Below are 20,582 nucleotides of genomic sequence, written 5' to 3'. Positions count from 1 at the left end.
TGAAGGGGGAGTTGAGGAAGAGGGAAAGCTGCTATCTTTGGCATTAGTTTCTGACTGTAATTGCTTAATATTATAGTCTGAATGTTGTATAAAACAGTGAAATAACTGGCAAATCTTAATTCTTGCTTTTCCCTTCAGAGTGTAATGTCATGCTAAGAAAAAGCAAAATTGGGGAAGCTTAAATTATACTTCTCAGTTGCATTCTATTGAAAGAATAAGAACTTTCTTTAAAAACAGGAGAACAACATGAAACTTGAATGTCCTCTGGACTGCTGTTTTTAAAAGCTTAGTTTTCAGACTCTGCAATTCTACAGTGCAGCTTTTGCCATTTCTTTTTGAACTTTGATGCAAGGTTAGATATTCTCCATTCAGTTTCTGTGCATAACATACACTTGGACATAGTGAATTTCAGAGTTGTAAATACAGCTAGATAACTTTGGGGTATTGAGGCAATTCCCATGACAAATTGTCAGATGAACTGTGCTATTTCTGTTCTTCTTGTCTCTCTAACAACTAGTAGAGCAGAAACAGACTGTAATGTTTAATATACAATTTTTCCCCCCAAGTTCTCCAGCCAGCACCTCACCAAGTAATAACCAATATACCTGAAGGAGTCCGCCTTCCAACAACCAGACCCACCAGACCACCACCGCCACTCATTCCATCCTCCAAAACAAGTGTGCCATCAGAAAAACCTTCCTTCATCATGGGAGGCTCAATCTCACAAGTAAGAGAATTATTATTTGAAAATCTGTGCTTACATCAATTTTCTGCCCTTGCACTGACCTTCAACATCTTGTACTGGGTTATGTGTTCACAGCATTAACGCTTAAAACCTATACATGCCACCTCTAAAAGTCCGGGAATTACAGGTGCCTTAGAAAATAGAACATGATGCAGTTATTTACATTTAGTAGCATGGTTGAGGATGTCCAGTTTAGGTGAACTGCATCTCCAAACTAACAGTGACGCTACACTCCTGGTGTTACTCACTTTGATGCTTTGCAGTGGTGCACTGTAGCATACAGGATCATAGTAGTATTAGCATTCTTCTTTAAACATATATGTGAATCTTCATTCCAGAAACAAGAATTAACATATAATACATCTGTTGTTTCAGGGAACACCTGGCACTTACTTAACATCCCATAGTCAAGCCTCCTACACCCAAGAAACTGCAAAGCCATCAGTGGGTTCTATATCTCTTGGGCTGCCAAGGCAGCAGGAGTCAGCCAAATCTGGTAAGAAAAGAAAAGCTGACATTTCTTTTAGACTATTTAATGACTTATAATTAAAGGAAAAAACCCCAAACTTTTGCTTTTTCTTCTTCTGAATAGCTTCCCTGCCTTATATCAAACAAGAAGAATTCTCTCCCAGAAGTCAGAATTCCCAACCTGAGGGACTCCTGGTCAGGGCACAACATGAAAGTGTGGTTCGAGGTAAAGAAAGTCATACAGATTAAGAAACTTTGTCACCGCCTGAGAAAACTGAGAGTATTAACTTCTAGAACTCAAACTGCTGAAGTGTTATTTTTAAGTATTATATGATTAATCTGCTCCCTGTTTTTTGAGGCATGTGTATTTGTAGCTAGCTTCTCCTGCCTCCATGTCTCATTTAAAAACATTTGTTTCAAGGCATGCCAATTTCAAAGTTAAGTTGTTCACTAGAGCATATGCAGAGCAATACAGTGCAATACCCAAATACAACAAAAGAAAAGAAAATACCATGGATTAATGCTGTAAAAGACTTCTAGTCTGTAAAAGACTGTGTTAAAAGAGGAAATAATCTAACTGCCTTAAATGCATGCTGTTAAACTGAAATTTTCCCTGTATTTTAGTGTAAACTAACAGTTCTCACTAGAGTTTTTAATTATTTCAAATCGAGTACCTACTTTTTTTTTTAATTCTCTTATTTATCAGGATGTTGTGGTTTTTTTTCAAATCAGGTACCACAACGATACAGGAGGGAAGTATAACGCGAGGAACTCCAACCAATAAAGTTTCTGTTGAGACCATTCCTTCTTTGAGAGGCTCCATAACTCAGGTATTTTTCCCCTTACTGAGAAGGCTGTAGCAAAACAGCATGTTTAAACTATCACCATGAATGTATTCACATTTCTCAAAAAGTAAATTTATATCATAAAGTAGGAACTGCCTTGAAAAAAGAAATTTTAATACAATCAGATGGTCAAATCCCACTGTTACTGAAGTCAGCATTACCATGATTTCATCTTCATGTATGTGAGTCTTTAAACTTTTAAATAAAATCACCAGAGCCTTTGGTATACCTAGCTGAAGGCTTATTAGCAACTTCCATGAAAATGGCATGAAAAAACACACCTGAGTTCAGATATTAGCATCTGCACAAGACTGGTTACAGTTGATTCTATTTAAAGCCAGAAAGGTAAATTAAGCCCGCTTGTCTCATCATTTTTTAAAATGTTTTGGTTGATTTGGGATCTCTAGTTATGGAGAGCAGTAGTAACAATTCTCCTCTGAGAAGGGTAGGTTTCATTACTTCGGATAGAAATAAAACCTAATGGCACCATTAAGTATGTAGTGTATGTTATCTTCCCCCAAAATGGTATTATGGGGTAAATGTTCTAGGTCATTATAAATACTTTTGTAATATGGTACTCCCTATTCTTCTTCCTGTATTTTTTTTAACAAGGTAGCAAATTGCCTACAAATAATCTTACTAATAATTAGGTTAAATGACTAATAATAGAGGCAGAAGTTTAAGCCTTACTGCTTGATACAGTAATTGGTTTTCTAGATCTAAAAATGTGGGGTATGTTGTTTTTTTTTTCTTTCCCCCTTCACTGCTTCCTGTTCTCTTATAATTCAGAACATGTGTATTTATTTATTTGATTGATTTAAACGCAGGGTACACCTGCTCTGTCCCAGTCTGGCATAGCAGCTGATGCGTTATTGAAGGGAACTATCACCCGACTAGCTACAGAAGACAGCAGCCCAGAAAAGTGCCGAGAGGAAGCTTCAGCCAAAGGCCATGTTATTTATGAAGGCAAAAGTGGGCATATTTTATCTTATGACAGTGAGTATTTGTATATTCTATCTGATCAAAGTCAAGGCTGCTGCAGGTTCTGCTTTTATAATTCATAGCTGAAGTATATCTGCTTCCAAGTGTATGGGTATAAACCTCAGGCACTGGGAGAAGTATTGACCTGCATGTGTTTTTGAGGGTATGAGAATTAAAGTGATCCAGAAATTGTACCTGCATTCTGAAGAGTCTCCTGTACTGTGTATTTAAAATATAGTTAAACTATTTAATTTCAGTGCCATTTATTTCCAATTTGTCATGGAATATTTTTATTTTGAAAGGTTAAACAACCCAGTTTAAAATGATCTGTATTAAAATCAAAAGAAGTGTATCATTTAACTTTGACCTTCAGTTGAAATACTGATAAATTAGTAACTGTTTGAACAAATATATTTTTTAACAAACCACGAAAGATCTTTTTAAGGTTGAGATTTAATGTTACAATATTATGTTGAAGTTGTGTTGTTAAAGTATTAATGACCTGTGGTCTCATTAAATGTAATGCTCGTGTCTTTTTTTTATTGTCCACGTTTCCTAACCACACTCTTGTAAATTTTGCCAGCTATTAAAAATGTTCGTGAAGGAACAAGGAGTCCAAGAACTGCTCATGAAATTGGTTTAAAGAGAAGCTATGATACAATGGAAGGAAATATAAAGCAAGGAATGTCAATGCGGGAGTCTCCAGTGTCTGCACCGCTGGAAGGTAAAAACAGCTGCTTCCAAGGTGTTTTGTGCCTTATCCAAACCTTTTGCATTGATGTAGAAGTATTTAGAGTTATTTTATGCAGCAGACCAAAAGAGAAAATACATTTAAATCTTACACTACTAACCAGATCCACGTAATAACCACTACAATTAAAGCCTGCTGGGAATATGGCTGGAGTAGATACTAGTTTTCCTTTCTGTTTTGCTGGTGTGTTACCGTAACTGCAGGTAGTTCAGGTAGCACTTACTCCTCTCGGTAGATCTGACGCATGTAACTGACTCTTCATAGTCCCAGCGGGTTGTCGCAGAGCTGAAACACCACGGAGTGGTACTAGCAGGGACTCCATGGACACACCCATTCAGTTAAATACTGGTCTCAGCCATGGCACAGTAACTTGGTAACACATTGGCGTGACTTTTTGCATTCCTGCAATAAACCTCTTTGATTATGCCGAGCAGAAGACTTGCACAGCTGCCGTATCCTGCTTCACGGCATCCCTAGTAAAATTTTGATTTAGTAAACTGTGATCAAACTAAGACTGCAAAGGTCAAGTCAGGCCACTATATAACTTTTCTGATTCCTTTTTTAAAAATAAAAATGCAAGGAAATGTTTCATGCCTAAGCTCTGGAGTCTTACTTCTTAAGTACATTTTGTCCTATCTTTGGGTAGCCCTTAAAGGCTATTTTGTGTACATTTTCATCAGATGGAACAATATGAATAAGAGGTTTATAGACTGTATATAGAAATTCAGTGTTGCCTTTAAGTTGCTGATGCATTTGGTTCGTCTTCAGACTCTTCTGGCATATGAGAAGCTGCTCTGATACTTTTATGCTGTGTCTCATCACTCTGACACATTTTCTGTCCTCAAACTGTGGAAAATTATGAGCTCTTTGGGGGGTTGATTTAGATTCCTGCTACAGGAACAGTAAATTCAGCTCTTCCCAGATGATTCAATATGAACTTCGATTAATTTGTAGGATGCTGAGGTATATTTTGGGGTGTTTTTTTCTTTTTGTTCCACTTCCCATCATGAACACCTTTATTTACTAGGTAAGGAAACTGAATTGGAGTGTAAGAGAAGAGGGACTGCTTTTGGGACAAGAGTTAGGCTTAATTATAAAAAATACCTTGTGTTTTCTGAATATGTTAAAACTTGCAACAATGTAATAGCATGAATACTTGAACTGAAAGATACCTTTTTTTGTAAGGCAGGATGGTGTTTATAACATGTTGATACAGTGCCTAGCATACTGAGGCTAGTCCCTCTGGGCACTACCATGATACAGATACTATCTGTTAATGTGTGTAAGACGGAGGAGGGGTTTTGTTGGTTTAGGATTGTTTTGGGTTGTTTTTTTTGAACACTTGTTTAATTCTCTAAATTATGTTCATTTTAATTTTAGGTTTAATATGCCGTGCACTGCCTAGGGGTAGCCCACATGCTGAACTAAAAGAGAGAACAGTGTTGTCTGGCTCTATAATGCAAGGTAAAGTATCACAAGTTTGGAAGGCAAACGTTAATTACATCCTCAAAAATCTGGATTTCTGAACCTTAAAACTGTTATTAACAATGGTAGCTGTGTTAAAGGTGGAGCTTACTTTATTAAACATGTTTTCAGAGCATCAATCAGCAGCTTTCTGATATGCTGTATACAAAGCTAGTGTGTAAACATAGCATTTTTTTTCTTTTTGGAAAATAGACTGTTTTTAATATGAATACTTGGTAAATAGCACTTTTTTAATCAACACTAACAATTCCCCAGACCTCTGAGGATGTATGCTACTGCCTTTATTTCAGCATCTGAAATAACTTGGGATGCTTTCAGTAATATATCGAATATTTGTTCGGTGTTATTTTTGTGGCATTTTTTTAGTCTTCAGAATATTTTATCACGGACTGTAGCAAGCCAAAGTTCCAGTATTATGACATGTAGTTAGTTACTCAGTTTATGAAAAAAAGAGACTTAGTAATTATTAATACTAGTAATGTGACTCTTTCTTTCTATAAAAGGCACACCAAGAGCAACAGCTGAAAGTTTTGAAGAAGGCTTGAAATACCCTAAACAGATTAAGAGAGAGTCACCTCCCATAAGGACATTTGAAGGAGCCATTACTAAGGGGAAACCATATGATGGAGTCACTACTATAAAAGAAATGGGTCGTTCCATCCATGAAATCCCAAGACAGGACCTGTTAAGCCAGGAGAGTCGCAAGACTCCTGAAATGGTGCAGACGACCAGGCCAATCATAGAAGGCTCCATATCTCAGGTAAATACAAAAAGCACTACTAGACTCATACAGTTGCTTACAGACTCAGTAGTGAATCAATTCAGGATATTTGAATAATGACGAATGGGGGGGTGGGGTGTTTTGTTTTAAGAAAGCTATCAACTTAAAAAGCTTAAAAATATTTTCTGTGTGTTAGAAAAAACCTGACACTTCGCCTGTAGGGAACACACTTGCAAGCAAGAGAACTGACAAGTAACAATCACTAAGTTGTATTCTGTGCTAATGTGATAGAAGCAATGAACTACGATATCAGCAATGTGAGTTTTTTAGCACAAGTGAAACACTGGCAGGATAAACTTACCTGATCTTTTTCTCCTTTTCAGGGCACACCCATAAAATATGAAAGCAACTCTGGCCAGTCTGCCATCAAACACAATGTAAAATCTTTAATCACTGGACCAAGCAAGCTACCCCGTGGAATGCCTCAGCTGGAAATGGTGCCAGAAAACGTGAAGGTGGTGGAGCGAGGAAAATACGAAGATGTGAAGACCGGGGATGCAGTACGTTCCCGTCACACGTCAGTAGTCAGCTCTGGTCCCTCTGTTCTCAGGTCAACTCTTCATGAAACTCCCAAATCACAGCTGAGCCCTGGGATTTATGATGATACCAATGCTCGGAGGACACCTGTGAACTATCAGAGTCCAATGTCCAGGAGTTCACCTATGATGAATAGAGTTAGTGAGGGTATGTTATTCCTATCCAGAGTAAGACAAGAAGTTTTAATAATTTAATTTTAAACTTACTTTTAAAATGGTTTCTGTAATCCATTCTACTTGTTTTTAATTCTAATGGCTTCGCTCAATTTGGAGGGCAGCTAGAAGGAATTCTAGAAGGCTGTAAGCTGTTAACTGAATAAGAAAATAAAATAAGTACTGTAACATGGAGGTGGGAAGGCAATTCAATCTCAATTTGCATTTGATTATGGAGCACATGGAAAGTGTTACCTACAAGGGTAATGTTTTGAGGGCAGAAGCTATTCATGAATTATAGTGGTATCTAGATGAGGAAGATAATATGGTGAAGTGCAAGCAATCTTAGTTTTAGGATTTAGATTTTTCACCAGAAATAGTTTGGACATCAAATATTCTCTGTGATTTATTTTATCAGATTGCAGGGTCCTCTAGAACGTTCCTTGGGAGCCAGTGTATACTTACAGCTGAATTTTCTATTGAAAAATATGCATTTTATTAATTTGGGTTTTTCATTTGGTTTAGCTGGAATATCTTCTGGGAAGTCAGCAAATCACGAAAGGAAAAACACACTTACTCCGACACAGAGGGAGAGCGTGCCAGCAAAATCTCCAGTCCCAGGGGTTGATCCTGTAGTGACTCACAGTCCTTTTGACCCTCATCACAGAGGAGCAACTCCTGAAGTCTATAGGAGTCACCTTCCTCCTCATTTAGATCCTGCAATGCCATTTCACAGGGCACTGGATCCTGGTAAATATGTTTGTATTGTGTTTTTTAGTTTTAGAAATATTGTATGCTTTGATGCACAGAAAAGATACCTTTAAAAAGCATTATCAATGGCCAGATATAATTTGTAAGAGATTATATATACACTGTTGTGGTTTGATTTCAGTTGGGGGGGGGGGGGTAATATCTAACCAAGAAACGTATTAAAATATTATTGTTTAATACTGTAACTCTCTTCTAGAAACTGCCAGGTTGCTTCTGTTTTGTTAAAAAGTTCAGGCAGTATTTTTAAGAAAGTATTTGTGAAATATAGTAAAAGCTTTCAGGAAAGCTACGCAAAGAAGGATGTGGAAGATGCTGTAGAATTAATGTGTAATCAGGACACCTCTGTTCAGGACTGTGATTCACTCTTATTGAGGGATTATCAGCTTATCCCTGGTGATATTAAATACAGTAGATTTCCTTTTAACCTATCCATCAGTCCACTTCTGTGAGGTATTTTAACCTTCTTTAGGTATTTCAGCCCTTTACATCTTCAGAACTTCAGGATTTATATTTTTAATCAAGTATCTTCTCTAACGCGTATCTCCAATCTGGATTATTTAGCTTTTTCTGTCCGCATACAGTGCATAAATTCAATAAAGCATAAGTATTAAAATGCTATTTTAATTCATTTGGTACTGGCTAGAGACAATTGATAGCACTTCTCATTGAGGCTATATAAACATCTGAAACTTTCATTCAATATCACCCATACTGCTTCCTAAATCTTTTATTTTTCCCCTCCTTCACCCTCAGCTGCTGCTGCTTACCTGTTCCAAAGGCAGCTCTCGCCCACCCCAGGCTACCCAAGTCAGTATCAGCTTTACGCAATGGAGAATACACGACAGACAATCCTGAATGACTACATTACCTCACAGCAGATGCAAGTGAATTTACGTCCTGATGTAACAAGAGGGTTATCTCCTAGAGAGCAAACTTTAGCTCTCCCGTATGCAGGAGCAAGAGGTATGCCTGTGTTTTTTCTGATGTTCTTTAAAGTGTGTTTTGGATATGCAGTGTGGTTTGGTTGATTGGTTTGTTTGTGTTGTTGCTGCTTGTAAATATACATGTTTGGATGGATGCATGCAGGCATACAAGTGTATATGTATAGATGTGTTTGCAATTGAGTTGTCATACATCTAACTGGCTTTTGTGGATACAAAGGAAAACTGTATGTAATCAATATCGTTAAAGGGAAGGCTGTAAGTCTTAGTGCTCAAGAAGCTAGACTGTTTTATGCTAGGTTAAATTGATATTCAGAAGCATATTTAACTCATCTTCAAACTTCAGAAAAGAGAATTATATCAAAATGAGAGCTTCTTCAAAATGAAAATAAAAGCAACAGCTAAAAGGGTAAGGTTTGTGAAGAACATGGCGATTGTTTAAAGATGTCATGTTAGAGAGTTAGCAAATGTGTGTGACCTGTTGCAGGGTGGGGAAAAGCCTAAATCAGTCTGGATATTTAACAGCAGCAGGAAGGAGCTATTAAAAGTAAAAAGACATCTCGGAAAAGTGTAAAATATAACTCTTGGAGTTATATGGCATTCTCCCAGGAGTTACAAACTTAACAGGAAATAGCAATCTGCCAGCGTGGTTACTGGATATGATAATCTGTTGATTCAATCGGTTTTGACAGTTATTGGTAGAATGGAAGATAGTAAATGTGAGGGAATTAAGCTGGTTATTAGACTAATTATCTTGGGGATAAGATATAAGAACTTGTAGTGTTTTAATTGGTTGGAAAAGAAAGGGTAAGTGGTTTTTGTAGTAGGGGAAGTTATATATTGGAGTTCCAGTGGGACCTGTGCATTTCAACGTTTCGTTTCATTTTATGAATATAAAAGGTCTGGAAAAGGGAGTGAATGATGTCAGGAAATACTATTTTGCTAAAAGATGGGATTATTGCGTAGAGGTGAAGTGTGTTTTTCCGAAGGGGAATTAAAGGGAGTGCTAGAAATGCAAATTCTGACTTAATATGTTCCTAAATTGCTGATTGCCAGATCTGAGAGAATATAACCAGCTGGAATGTAGTTCTGCACTTGCCTTGTTCTTCTATTTTTTCCACTAAACATTCACTGCTGACCGTTATCAATGAACAGAGTATATAATTCGTGGACCATTGGTCTGTCCTTGAATGGCCATTTTCATGTGTGTCATCTCCTAACAGGAATTATTGACCTGAACAATATGGCTCCCACTATCTTAGTGCCTCATCCTGGAGGAACAAGCACACCACCCATGGAAAGAATCACATATATCCCTGGTACCCAGCTTACGTTCCCTCCCAGGCCTTACAATCCTGCTTCTCTGTCACCTGGTAAGACCTCTTATGATTTGGTGATGTCTCTAATCGTCTGACATGCTGAGATAATTGACCATCTTTATTTAGCTTTCATTAATGTCATGTTTTGATGTTTTCTCAGGTGATGCTTTTTGCATGCACTTCTCACTCGGATAGCAAAGGTTTTCTTAATGATATCCTTTATAGTTACGTTAGCAGCTGAAGGAGCGCTGACAAATTCAGAATTTGCCTCATTCTGTCAGGTCTTTATAGTCATTTGATTATGATTTCACTAACCTCATATTACATGTGTTGAAGGGTGGAATTTGGGTCTATAAGCTGTCTAGTTTCTAACTGTATAGAAACCACTTTAGTAAAAAGATGTTGAGCCTTCCACTGTCGCTGTATGTTAAGCTTTTGTCTTCCTAGATAAGTGGATAGTCTTGAGTGGAATGAAAATGTATTTGGGAAATTTTGCTGTAAGTGGATGGCAGAATATATTGGCAAGTGTTTAAATCAAATTATGCTTAACTTGAGTATCTCTTTTTGCTACTTCATTTTATCTTGTGGACCTTCCAGGACACCCTACACATCTGGCAGCTTCTGCAGCTGCAAATGCTGAAAGGGAACGGGAAAGGGAGAGGGAGAAGGAACGGGAAAGGGAGAGGGAACGCGAGAGAGAGCGGGAAAGAGAACGAGAACGAGAGAGGGAGAGAATAGCTTCAGTCCCTGCTGAACTTTATCTTCGACCAGGTGAGTGCAGATTGCTACATTTGGATCAGTTGTCTTGTAGACTGTAACTGCTCGTTTTCTATAGCCACTGTTAGCAACATGCAGCTTATTAACAACATACTACACAGTCTGGTTTTAGTCTGCACTTAAGGCAGGTTCCTATTACCTAGCAGTTCTGGTCATAATTGCAACTCCAGCAAGTACCAGGCTTCTTGATCTTTCTCTCACAGCAATGTAGTACCTAGGGAATGGTGTGAATCCCAGTTATCGTTAGCACAACTTGCATGTCATTTAGAGCATCATAAACAGAACGCTACCATTTAAACCTTTAATACATACAGTCCCATCTAGAGTGGTGGAGACAACTGGGAAGAGATGTGGAGGAGTCAGCAGTGATACATAGTTCTGCATTGTTATAAGAGTGATCTATATGTATTTTTTTCTTTGTTCCCCTCCACTCTATGTTCTGCAGGTACAGAGCAGCCTGGCAGACCTGGCAGTCATGGATATGTTCGGTCCCCATCTCCTTCAGTTAGAAGCCAGGAAAACATACTGCAGCAAAGGCCTAGTATTTTTCAAGGAACCAATGGGACAAGTGTAATCACACCTTTGGATCCTGCTGCTCAGCTACGTATCATGTATGTTTCTTAACTTACTGTTGTAGAGATATCTGTTCTAATATTTGAGCTTATTAAAATGTATATTTAGCCTGAGGAAAATACTGCAAAATGAGGATAACCTCTATCTGATTGCTCTTGAATTTATCAGGAATGATCTAATGCATTTTCACCCAGTCCAGTTTGGATAGAAATTAGTGTCACAAAAGCTTCACTTTGTTGTACACATGGTATGGCTCTAGTTCTTTTTTTCATGTGATATAATTCAGAATATTCAATGTTTGCCAACAGGCAGCTCACCCCTGGAGCTCCCTCTATTACTCAAGGGTTGCCAGCTTCCCGTTATAATACTGCTGCTGATGCCCTTGCAGCACTAGTAGATGCTGCAGCCTCTGCTCCTCAGATGGAAGTTGCCAAAGCAAAAGAGAACAAGCACGAAGGTACCAGGATAGAAGAGAATATGGCACGCCGGTCAGCTGTGGTTACTGAACAGCAGCAGATGGAACAGAAGACACTGGAGGTAGAAAAGAGGCCTGTCCAGTGCCCCTATACATCTGCAAACTTTTCTGGTGGCAAGTCCCAGGGACAGTCTTCATCAGTAGTCTATTCAGAGGCTGGTAAAGAGAAAGGACCTCCTCCTAAATCCAGGTACGAGGAAGAGCTGAGAACTCGAGGAAAGACCACAATTACTGCTGCTAACTTCATAGATGTGATCATCACTCGACAGATTGCTTCAGACAAGGATGCACGAGATAGGGGCTCTCAAAGTTCAGATTCTTCCAGTAGTTGTACGTATCTTAGTAACTATCTACTTCTTTACTGTCTGTCATAGCCCTTTAGGGAGATAACAAGCTGTGAAATGATTCTGATGTTTAATGATAAAATATTCAGCTCTGCACAGTAGAGACACTTCATAAGCAAATACAGTTTTTGCATATAGTGACTCAAGATTCTTGCAAAATCAGAGTTGTTTGCTTTGTTCAGATTCTACGCTACAACATGAAATGCAGAATAATAAAACTACCATCATTAGAAGTCAGGAAACCTAAAATTATTTTGTTTACACTGGAACACTGTTTTATGGAAATATTTGTTTCACCATGGTTATTGTGAGAAAAAGACAGTGTTTTGACTTTCATTTCACTCGTGTCATTTTAATGGAAGCACTAGCGTTGCTGTGTATAGGCAACAAAAATCTTCTATGGTATTTACACCTTATTCCACAACCTTTGCTTGATATTCAGTATCCTCCCACCGGTATGAAGCTCCTGGAGATGCCATTGAGGTGATCAGCCCTGCAAATTCACCTGTACCTACTCAAGAAAAGCTACAGCCCTATCAACAAGAGACACCTAAACCAAGTCAGGCAGAGAGTAAGTTTATCTGCATATGCCAATATTCTCACAATTATCTTGCTTATATTTACCGGCTCTATGAACTCATAATAAAGTTAAAGTATCTCAGGAGTCTTTTTAAGTGACTGTTTACCACACTCTTAACTCTTCAGAAGCTTTTGTTGGAAGTATGTGGTTGCAGTGATCTGTGGAAAAACTAGAGTAAATGTATTGGAACTGACACTTGGCATTAAACAGAGCTCCTTTACGTTACAGTGTAGCTGATTTAATAAGAAAATTATTTTCAATATATTCTTTAAAATTACTGCATATTAGTGTTGATGCCCACAATTTTTTTATCTACTAGTAAAGCTCAAACTATTACAGTTCAGTTTGCAGGTGAGAAATGAGCTGAAATTCATCTGCATTGTGGAGTGAAGCTTTATTTATCTATTCTAAATTGTAGGCCCTATATACAGCAGGGGAAAAGGTGGTTATCACACATGATACCTAAAATCTAATGCAGAAACACCTCATCTTTTTAAATTTGTAAGCACAAACTTTCAAACCTTGAAGCCTCAGTAATATCATCTTAACAGACTGACCTTTTCTTCTTCAACTAGATGACCCAAACAGGCAATATGAGGGGCCGATTCACCGATATAGGACACAACAGGAACCCCCTTCACCCCAACAACCTCCACCTCCCTCTTCCCAAGCAGAAGGGATGGCACATGTGCCCAGGACCCATCGACTTATCACCCTTGCTGATCACATCTGTGTAGGTTTATTTGCATGCATCTTTTCAGATGTGCAAAGTTATATTTTGATGATGAAAACACATGTTTTGGAACATAATACCAATTCTGTAATTATTAGTTTTACCTGAGGATATTATACAATAATGTGTCTGAACTTAAAATCATCTCATTTGATGCAATCAGTCTCATATTCACCTAGTTCATGAATACGTATGCTCTGGCCAATGTCTGACCAAGATCTCTTTTCTATTTTTTTGGCCACAATCAGCAAATTATTACACAAGACTTTGCTAGAAACCAAGCAGCTTCTCAGGCCTCTTTGCAGCCTCCCACCACTACATTCCAGAATTCCACCCCTGCCCCAACACCTGTTTCTACCCGGGCAAAGACATCAAATCGCTACAGCCCTGAGTCACAGTCGCAGTCTGTCCACCATCAGCGGCCAGGTGCTAGAGTGTCACCTGAAAATCTGTCTGACAAGTCCAGGGCAAGGTAATTCATGTATTCAGTTTAACTGCAAATTTAATTAATGCCCAAATATGATATTTATAAAAAACAGCACAGTAATCTTGATGTAGATCAGAAGTAGAGGTATCTTTTGGTGGGGTTTTTTTAGGCAACATCTGTCTTGCGCTGTTTTTGACAATTGCTTGGCTTCATAACGTAGCTTACAACTGTTTTTTCCTTCACTTCTTATGCTTAATTTGCAGTCTTTAGAGGGGTGAAGATGTTTAATTACTTAGAACTTATCAGAGTCATTATGGACAATTCAAAGTAATCTTTCTGAGATCGCCAAGCGTACTAAAGCATGTAACATACATAACTAGACAGAAGTAGTTATGCATCAACTGCAATGCAATTACATGTGTTAACTACTGCTTTACATGCATTAAGAGTACTTATCTGTCTCTGAATTATGGATGTAGACCTGGAAAATCTCCAGAGAGGAGTCATGTCTCTTCAGAGCCCTATGAGCCAATCTCGCCACCTCAGGTCCCGATTGTACATGAGAAACAGGAAAGTGTTCTTTTGCTTTCCCAAAGAACTGAGCCTACTGAACAGAGGTATGTGTAAAACTGAATTTTAAAAACATTATTCTGGATCTTTGTGCTGCAAACAGTATCTTTAATAAAGGGCAGTTTTAATGATCTTCCTCTGGTACCACAGGCAAGTTGTTAATCACTGTTGATCTTTTTGCACTAGCATTCAAAACATCTTACTTGGGAGATGGTTTGGGAAGCCTGAGTGAAATGTCATCTGTACGTGTTCTGTCTTAAGTTTCTTGGTGCAAACAGTGTGTTCTATGTCATATCTCATGGAAAACGTTATAACAAAACTCCTCATGGGTGCCAGTTCTATAAAAATGAAGTGGTTTTTGGGAAAGGTCTGCTTTCTACAATTTTTATAAAATGATTCAGGCTTCTCGTGCCTGATTGGTTTCCGGATACTGTCCTGGTGAAGTGTGGAGGAACCCAGACTTCCAACACTCATGATTCTAGAGCAGTTTATCATGTGAAATATTGCTAAGCTAAGGAGCTTAATTTCCAGGAGGTGTGAAGGTGGGGTGTCAGGACGTCCATACGTTGGGCAGCCCTGGTTCCCAGAGCTATTTGTCTGTCTGCCAGATCTTCAACATAAAACTACATGGGATCCCTGGCAGACTGTATCAGTGCTGGTGTCTTCAAACGTCTGGCAGATGCACATTGGAATGAATGCTTCTGTCATTTGCTTTGCTGCCTGCTGAAGAAGGAATAGCAGCCAACGTGCTTACCATGTACTTATTTAAGGCTCGTCCTGGTGAAATTGATTCTTCTTTTTTTTTCCCTCCATTCTGCAGTTGCTGGCAGGGTTTTTGCAGTCCATGGTGGATATTAGCTAGATGTGAAGGGATTTTCAGGAACATAGCAGGGAATGTTGCACTTTTTAGAATTTTAAGGATCTTGGCCTAGGAAACCTAGAGTCTTTGCCTTTTTTACTTTATTTTTAGATGATTTTTTTGAACTTAAGTATGGGGTGGTTTTGTTTGTTTTTTTTAATTAAAACTGATTTGCCGGATTGCTGCTGCTTAAACTAACTCAAGTATTCTAAGAGCCACAGTGAACATAACTTACAGTTGATAATTTTTATTCATTTTTGAAAACAGTGCAAGTTGTTCATGACCCTGGTATTAGCTTAGATTTTTCACCTGAATTTCTTCATGCTTTGGGGTTGTGGTTTTTTTCTTAAAACTCTGTAATTGGAATACTAGTGTTTTTATCATCTTTATAAACAGCCTAAAACTTGCATATTTTCAGATCTGAAGATAAAATGCACCCCTTCTCAGTTTGACATTTACTTCAGCAGTGTTTTTACGCTAATGTGACAGAAATTATGTACAGAAAGTGTGCCAGCTACTGTGAACGTATAACTGATAAAGGGTATGAAATACAAAACGTGGATCCCAGTCTGAACTTGTGCCATAGAGCAAGGATGGCTAACTGGCAGCTCTAGAGCCAGATTCCAGTCCATAAGGTTATTTTACTTGGTTTCTAAGAATGCTTATTTGCCTGGACCACATGTGGCAGGGTGGGTGAGCAGACTTAAAAAGAAATACATCCTTTATAGTGGCATACTGGGGACAAGAGTGAGAAGAAGACTGTAAATAAGAGGAGTAGCTAGGACGAATATTTGGGCTTCTAGCTTAAACATTTCGTCACCTACGATGAAATGTTTGCAGTGCAAACTTCAGCCAGAGTGCAGGTTGCAAGGCAGAAGTAGGTACCCCTGAGATAATTTGCAAGAGCGTCACCTCCGTACCACCCTCCAGCACAGACAATGACGTGGTCACTTTTTCTGTGAGCTGTAGAATCTTAAACCCTGTTACCTGGATAAAGCAGATGTTCTTGGAGAGTCACTAGACTCGTCTAGTCCCCAGAAAACAGGCTGAGGAAAGAGTCTTAACACTTGTATGAATGTTGGCGATTTCCGTCTGACTGCTTTTGGAAAGATTTGAATGTACATCTTGAAAAATAATCTCTCTCTTTGACACATGTTGGTCTTGGCAGGACTGACTCTCGCTCTCCAGGTAGTATAAGCTACCTGCCTTCGTTTTTCACCAAACTTGAGAACACTTCACCAATGGTAAAATCCAAGAAACAGGAGATATTTCGAAAGCTGAACTCATCTGGTGGAGGTGACTCTGACATGGGTATGCAGGACTTGCCTTTTCACTGACTTTTTCCAGCTTAAGCTTTATGTGACTGCCATCCACAGATGTCCTAACCTAAATATGTTTCAAATCACATGTCAATGAATATAATCTATGAATATAAAACACATATATAATAATTTATGACCAAAGAACTGGAATATTGTCAGATATTATTATTTATTATTATTATTTATTATTTATTATTATTGCTGGTGTTTGTAGGACTGACACATTTAGGCTTTTTAATGTTTGAGAGATGGAAATGGTTTCTGAAAACTACAGAAAAAATGCATAATTAATGAGTTGTTGAAACCTGCCATTCTAGTTAACTTTGTGTCTGTAGTTTACTTTGTATCAACATTAACTATTACACATTTTCTTTTTTGGAAAGATGTCTTACAAACTGGTTGTTTGTGTTTTCTTGGCCCTTACGATTATGGCTGTTAAAAAGACATGGTTTAATATAGGTTTTAGTAATGGATACTGACATGGTAGAATATGATACTAGAACTGTATTCTTGTTTTTCTCCTAGAAACCTTAACAGAACTTGTGTCAAAATTATCAGTAGTAAGAGCTTAAGCTGTTTGTGAACTCAGTACCTAATAGAAAGTGTTTATTTGCATTGAGCAACAAATTAATCTCATTCTGAGATTAAAAGGCTGTGTCAGTAAGAGTTGCAGTATTCTTTTTATTTGATCTCCATTGTGTGCATGGTAGATATTGCTCTGTTGAAAATTTTGTGTGCATGCTTGGCATACAAACACACTTTCCATTGCTGCCAATACTATTTTCATTTATATATTGAATTCAGTGTTATGGTTGAAAATCTTTATTCTCAAATTGGACATAATATTGTTAATGGGGGGGGGGGGGTGGTGGTGTGGTGTTTAGCCACTCCAAAGTTGTCTTTTTTTTTAATACATACAAATATTCAGCATGTAAGGTTCATATGTTAAAATACATATTTAGCGAATCAAAGGTAGCTTTGCATTTTAAAGTACATAGACTGTGAAACTTCAAAAAGTCAGTCTGCTTCCTGAAGTAGTATCTTTAAAAGAAGGCTAGCCATGATCATAGAAGATACATTTACCCTGGTATAGATCATTTTCCTGAGAAGACATAGATGCACATTCATCTTAGAAGATGGAGAAGGAAAAAACAGAGAACATTGCAAATAGTTCAAAGTAATTTTACCTTGTGCATTAGGACTAGTGGTGATCACTTGTAATGATCATCAGGACCAGAAAACTCAATGAAATGTTGTGCTTTAATTGCAGCAACTGCTCAGCCAGGGACTGAAATATTCAATTTGCCAGCAGTCACTACCTCAGGTAAGATTTTCAGTAAAAGAAACAACTTTCTATGAGACGGGGAAATTAAACATAACCCATAATTTTACTGTGTTGAAGAGGTGAGTGAGGCAGAGAATTGAACTGAAATGTGGGAGATAAGAACTGCCAAAGCTGAATCTTGAGTTGTACCACAGATTGACTTTACATGATTTTGGCCAGTCGCTGCCCCTTCTGGTACAGTGCTTCTGTCTCTTTTATGGAGAAAGTACCAATCTCCATTAATTTACATGGAAGACAAGCTTTTGGAATAAATTTTTGCCGTGTATCACACTTCATAAGACAAATTAGTATGGATCATTAACGAGAGAAGTATTCTTCTGGTCTCTTCTCTTACAACTGAATAATAGCTGCAGATTTTACTTAATATGCTATCACAATCGGCATGCTCAGCTTCCTTTGCTATGAAAAAAAAAAGTAAAATTTACCCTCTTGCAAACAGTCTGACACTTAGTGGCACTAATGATGTAGCTCTTCAGTGTTTGCTGGCATGTTTAACTTGTACCATTGTGAGCTACTTTGGAGCTTGTAGCTTTGCATTTAAAAAAAAAAAATCCTATCTTTGGGGTTTTTTCCCACCTTTCTACTTCTCTCACAAATCTCTTCCCACATCCCTTTGTAATTTCTCTGAGAGATGTTTTTTACCTCCCCTCCCACCTTTTCCTGTATGTTTTCTTTTCTCTCCCAGGTGCAGTCAGTTCTAGGGGTCATTCCTTTGCAGATCCTGCCAGTAATCTGGGTCTGGAAGACATTATTAGGAAAGCATTGATGGGAAACTTTGATGACAAGAGTGAGGAACATGGAGTTGTAATGTCACAGTCCATTGCGGTAGCACCTGGCAGTTCCAGTGCTGCAGTATCAGCAAGTAATGAGACGCGTAGGGAAGAAGCTAATCCATCACCAAATTCAGGTGAGGTATTGCAGCTCCTAAATATTTCATGGTCTTAAAGAAAAAAGATAAATTAAAGGTTTGAATAAATTTGGTGTCACTGAAAATCGCTGCCTTTCCTCTGGAAGTCACAGAGATGGTGTTTCCATTCCCTCTAGTGGCCCTGGCTTTCACAATGGTGCTGGTGACTTCAGGAGCATTAGCCAGTATTTCTTGGAGAATGACAACACTGATGAAACAGGGAGGAAGTAACAGGGTGTATTAGATACCTGAAGCTTCTCAGTGGTTTGATGAAAATGCATGTGTAGTACATCACCTATAAAGAACACGTGACAGTGGGAACTAGCTTGACCTGAAAACATCTCCCTTCCTAAAAATGGAAATATAACTCCACTGTGATAAGAACAGGGATTTTTCTAGCAGTAGTGTGTTAGAAGACTAGCCTTCTACGGTCACTAATTGTAGTAAATCAGCATGCCAGAAGGCACCAGTGTGAAACTCCTGTTTGCTGCTACGTGATAATTTATAGAAAAAACAGAGGCCAAAATGTAGTGTAACATTCTTGTAAAATCTGTCCTTTTTGTTTCCAGGAGGGGGAGTCAGCAAGCAGAAGCTAATCGGCAAGTCAAATAGTAGGAAGTCAAAGTCTCCGATTCCTGGACAGGGATATTTGGGAACCGAAAGACCTTCTTCTGTCTCATCTGTACATTCAGAAGGGGACTACCACAGACAGACTCCAGTGTGGGCCTGGGAAGATAGGCCTTCATCAACAGGTGAGAACTGGGTTTCTTTCAAACTTAACAAACCAGATGTGGTATTTTTAGAAAGGCCAGATGTAGACATACTGTAACACTGGTATATTGGTCAAAAGATTACAGCATCTAGATTACAGCATATAAGGATTTTCTGAAACAGATTTTCTGCTAGTTGTCACAACTAAAACCAGACTATCTTTCAGATACAGATCTCTTAGAACAGCTCATGTTTTTGACTTGGAGAAACTCTCTTTGATTCAGGTTCAACACAGTTTCCTTACAACCCATTGACGATGAGGATGCTCAGCAGTACGCCGCCGACATCCATTGCGTGTGCCCCACCGTCCATGAGCCAAGCAACCACTCACCAACAGAACAGGATATGGGAGCGAGAGCCTGCACCACTGCTTTCAGCACAATATGAGACTCTGTCTGACAGTGATGACTGAACTATGCAGATTTTCTTTTTTTTTTTTTTTAATTTGCAGGTCAAAAAAAAGAAATCTATTTTTGACTTGTGCCCATAGAGACTTTCCAAGAGAGCAAGGGCCACACAATGAAGAATTGATGCAGAGTCCGTTAAATGCCTTCTGCACAGGCCGTGTGTTGGAGGATCGTGATCAAGAAGGTTGACTTACTAAAGATAAATATGTAAAGAGTTTTTAAAAATGTGGACTATTCCTGTTCTACATCTATTTGTAAAGAAAACCATAATGTCTTTAAATCATTCTTCTGTAAATAGAGAGTACTTTTTGCAGTGTTTTTTCCCTTGCTATAGTATCTGGTGTACTTATGTTCAAATCATTGCCTAAACTTTGGGGGTCATTTTGTAATTTTTTTTAAAGCATTTTCTCCAGTGTAGAGTACTCTTCATAACCCTAGCCTCCCTACCAGCCTAGCCTAACCATAACCCTAGCCTCCCAGCCAGCCTAGCGTCATTGCCCATTTAATGCCGTGCCAATTCTTGCAGGCATTGTGCTTTTATATAATTTTTTTTCCCTAGACACACTTTCTCAGTGGTGTTCAAGCTCTTGTGAAAATGTTGATTTTTAAGACTGACCCCTTAATGGATTCTGTACATTAACATAGTCCAGTTCGCTGGAATAAGATGATATATTTCTTTGAATTTTAAATTCTGCCACACTGTAAATTTTTGGTGC

The 20,582-nt window shown here is 38.3% G+C and overlaps 1 protein-coding gene across 3 annotated transcripts in view; it reads left to right on the top strand.

Moving 5' to 3' along the window:
* NCOR1 (nuclear receptor corepressor 1) overlaps positions 1-19,894 on the top strand; it is a 57,815-nt gene extending 37,921 nt beyond the window's left edge. Inside the window, exons 22-46 of one of the 3 annotated variants that reach the window (XM_059829219.1) lie at positions 567-727; positions 1,121-1,241; positions 1,338-1,439; positions 1,946-2,043; positions 2,886-3,054; positions 3,623-3,763; positions 5,171-5,254; positions 5,779-6,035; positions 6,380-6,740; positions 7,271-7,495; positions 8,270-8,479; positions 9,681-9,830; positions 10,374-10,405; positions 10,460-10,547; positions 10,999-11,164; positions 11,435-11,931; positions 12,388-12,516; positions 13,101-13,258; positions 13,507-13,730; positions 14,165-14,302; positions 16,283-16,425; positions 17,707-17,760; positions 18,467-18,688; positions 19,261-19,440; positions 19,684-19,894. In XM_059829219.1, the coding sequence (XP_059685202.1) occupies positions 567-727; positions 1,121-1,241; positions 1,338-1,439; positions 1,946-2,043; positions 2,886-3,054; positions 3,623-3,763; positions 5,171-5,254; positions 5,779-6,035; positions 6,380-6,740; positions 7,271-7,495; positions 8,270-8,479; positions 9,681-9,830; positions 10,374-10,405; positions 10,460-10,547; positions 10,999-11,164; positions 11,435-11,931; positions 12,388-12,516; positions 13,101-13,258; positions 13,507-13,730; positions 14,165-14,302; positions 16,283-16,425; positions 17,707-17,760; positions 18,467-18,688; positions 19,261-19,440; positions 19,684-19,871 (4,298 nt within the window). In that variant the 3' untranslated portion in view covers positions 19,872-19,894. Of the gene's footprint in view, positions 1-566; positions 728-1,120; positions 1,242-1,337; positions 1,440-1,945; positions 2,044-2,885; positions 3,055-3,622; positions 3,764-5,170; positions 5,255-5,778; positions 6,036-6,379; positions 6,741-7,270; positions 7,496-8,269; positions 8,480-9,680; positions 9,831-10,373; positions 10,548-10,998; positions 11,165-11,434; positions 11,932-12,387; positions 12,517-13,100; positions 13,259-13,506; positions 13,731-14,164; positions 14,303-16,282; positions 16,426-17,706; positions 17,761-18,466; positions 18,689-19,257; positions 19,441-19,683 lie in introns of all 3 variants that reach the window. The other 2 variants (XM_059829220.1, XM_059829218.1) reach the window with 2 other exon arrangements.
* Positions 19,895-20,582: the final 688 nt, after the last annotated feature.

The sequence above is a fragment of the Gavia stellata genome, chromosome 25 (genome assembly GCF_030936135.1).
Source record: "Gavia stellata isolate bGavSte3 chromosome 25, bGavSte3.hap2, whole genome shotgun sequence".
Taxonomy (NCBI): Eukaryota; Metazoa; Chordata; class Aves; order Gaviiformes; family Gaviidae; genus Gavia; species Gavia stellata.
The sequence above is the reverse complement of the archived record's forward strand: the minus strand, read 5'-3'. Positions and strand labels throughout refer to the sequence as shown.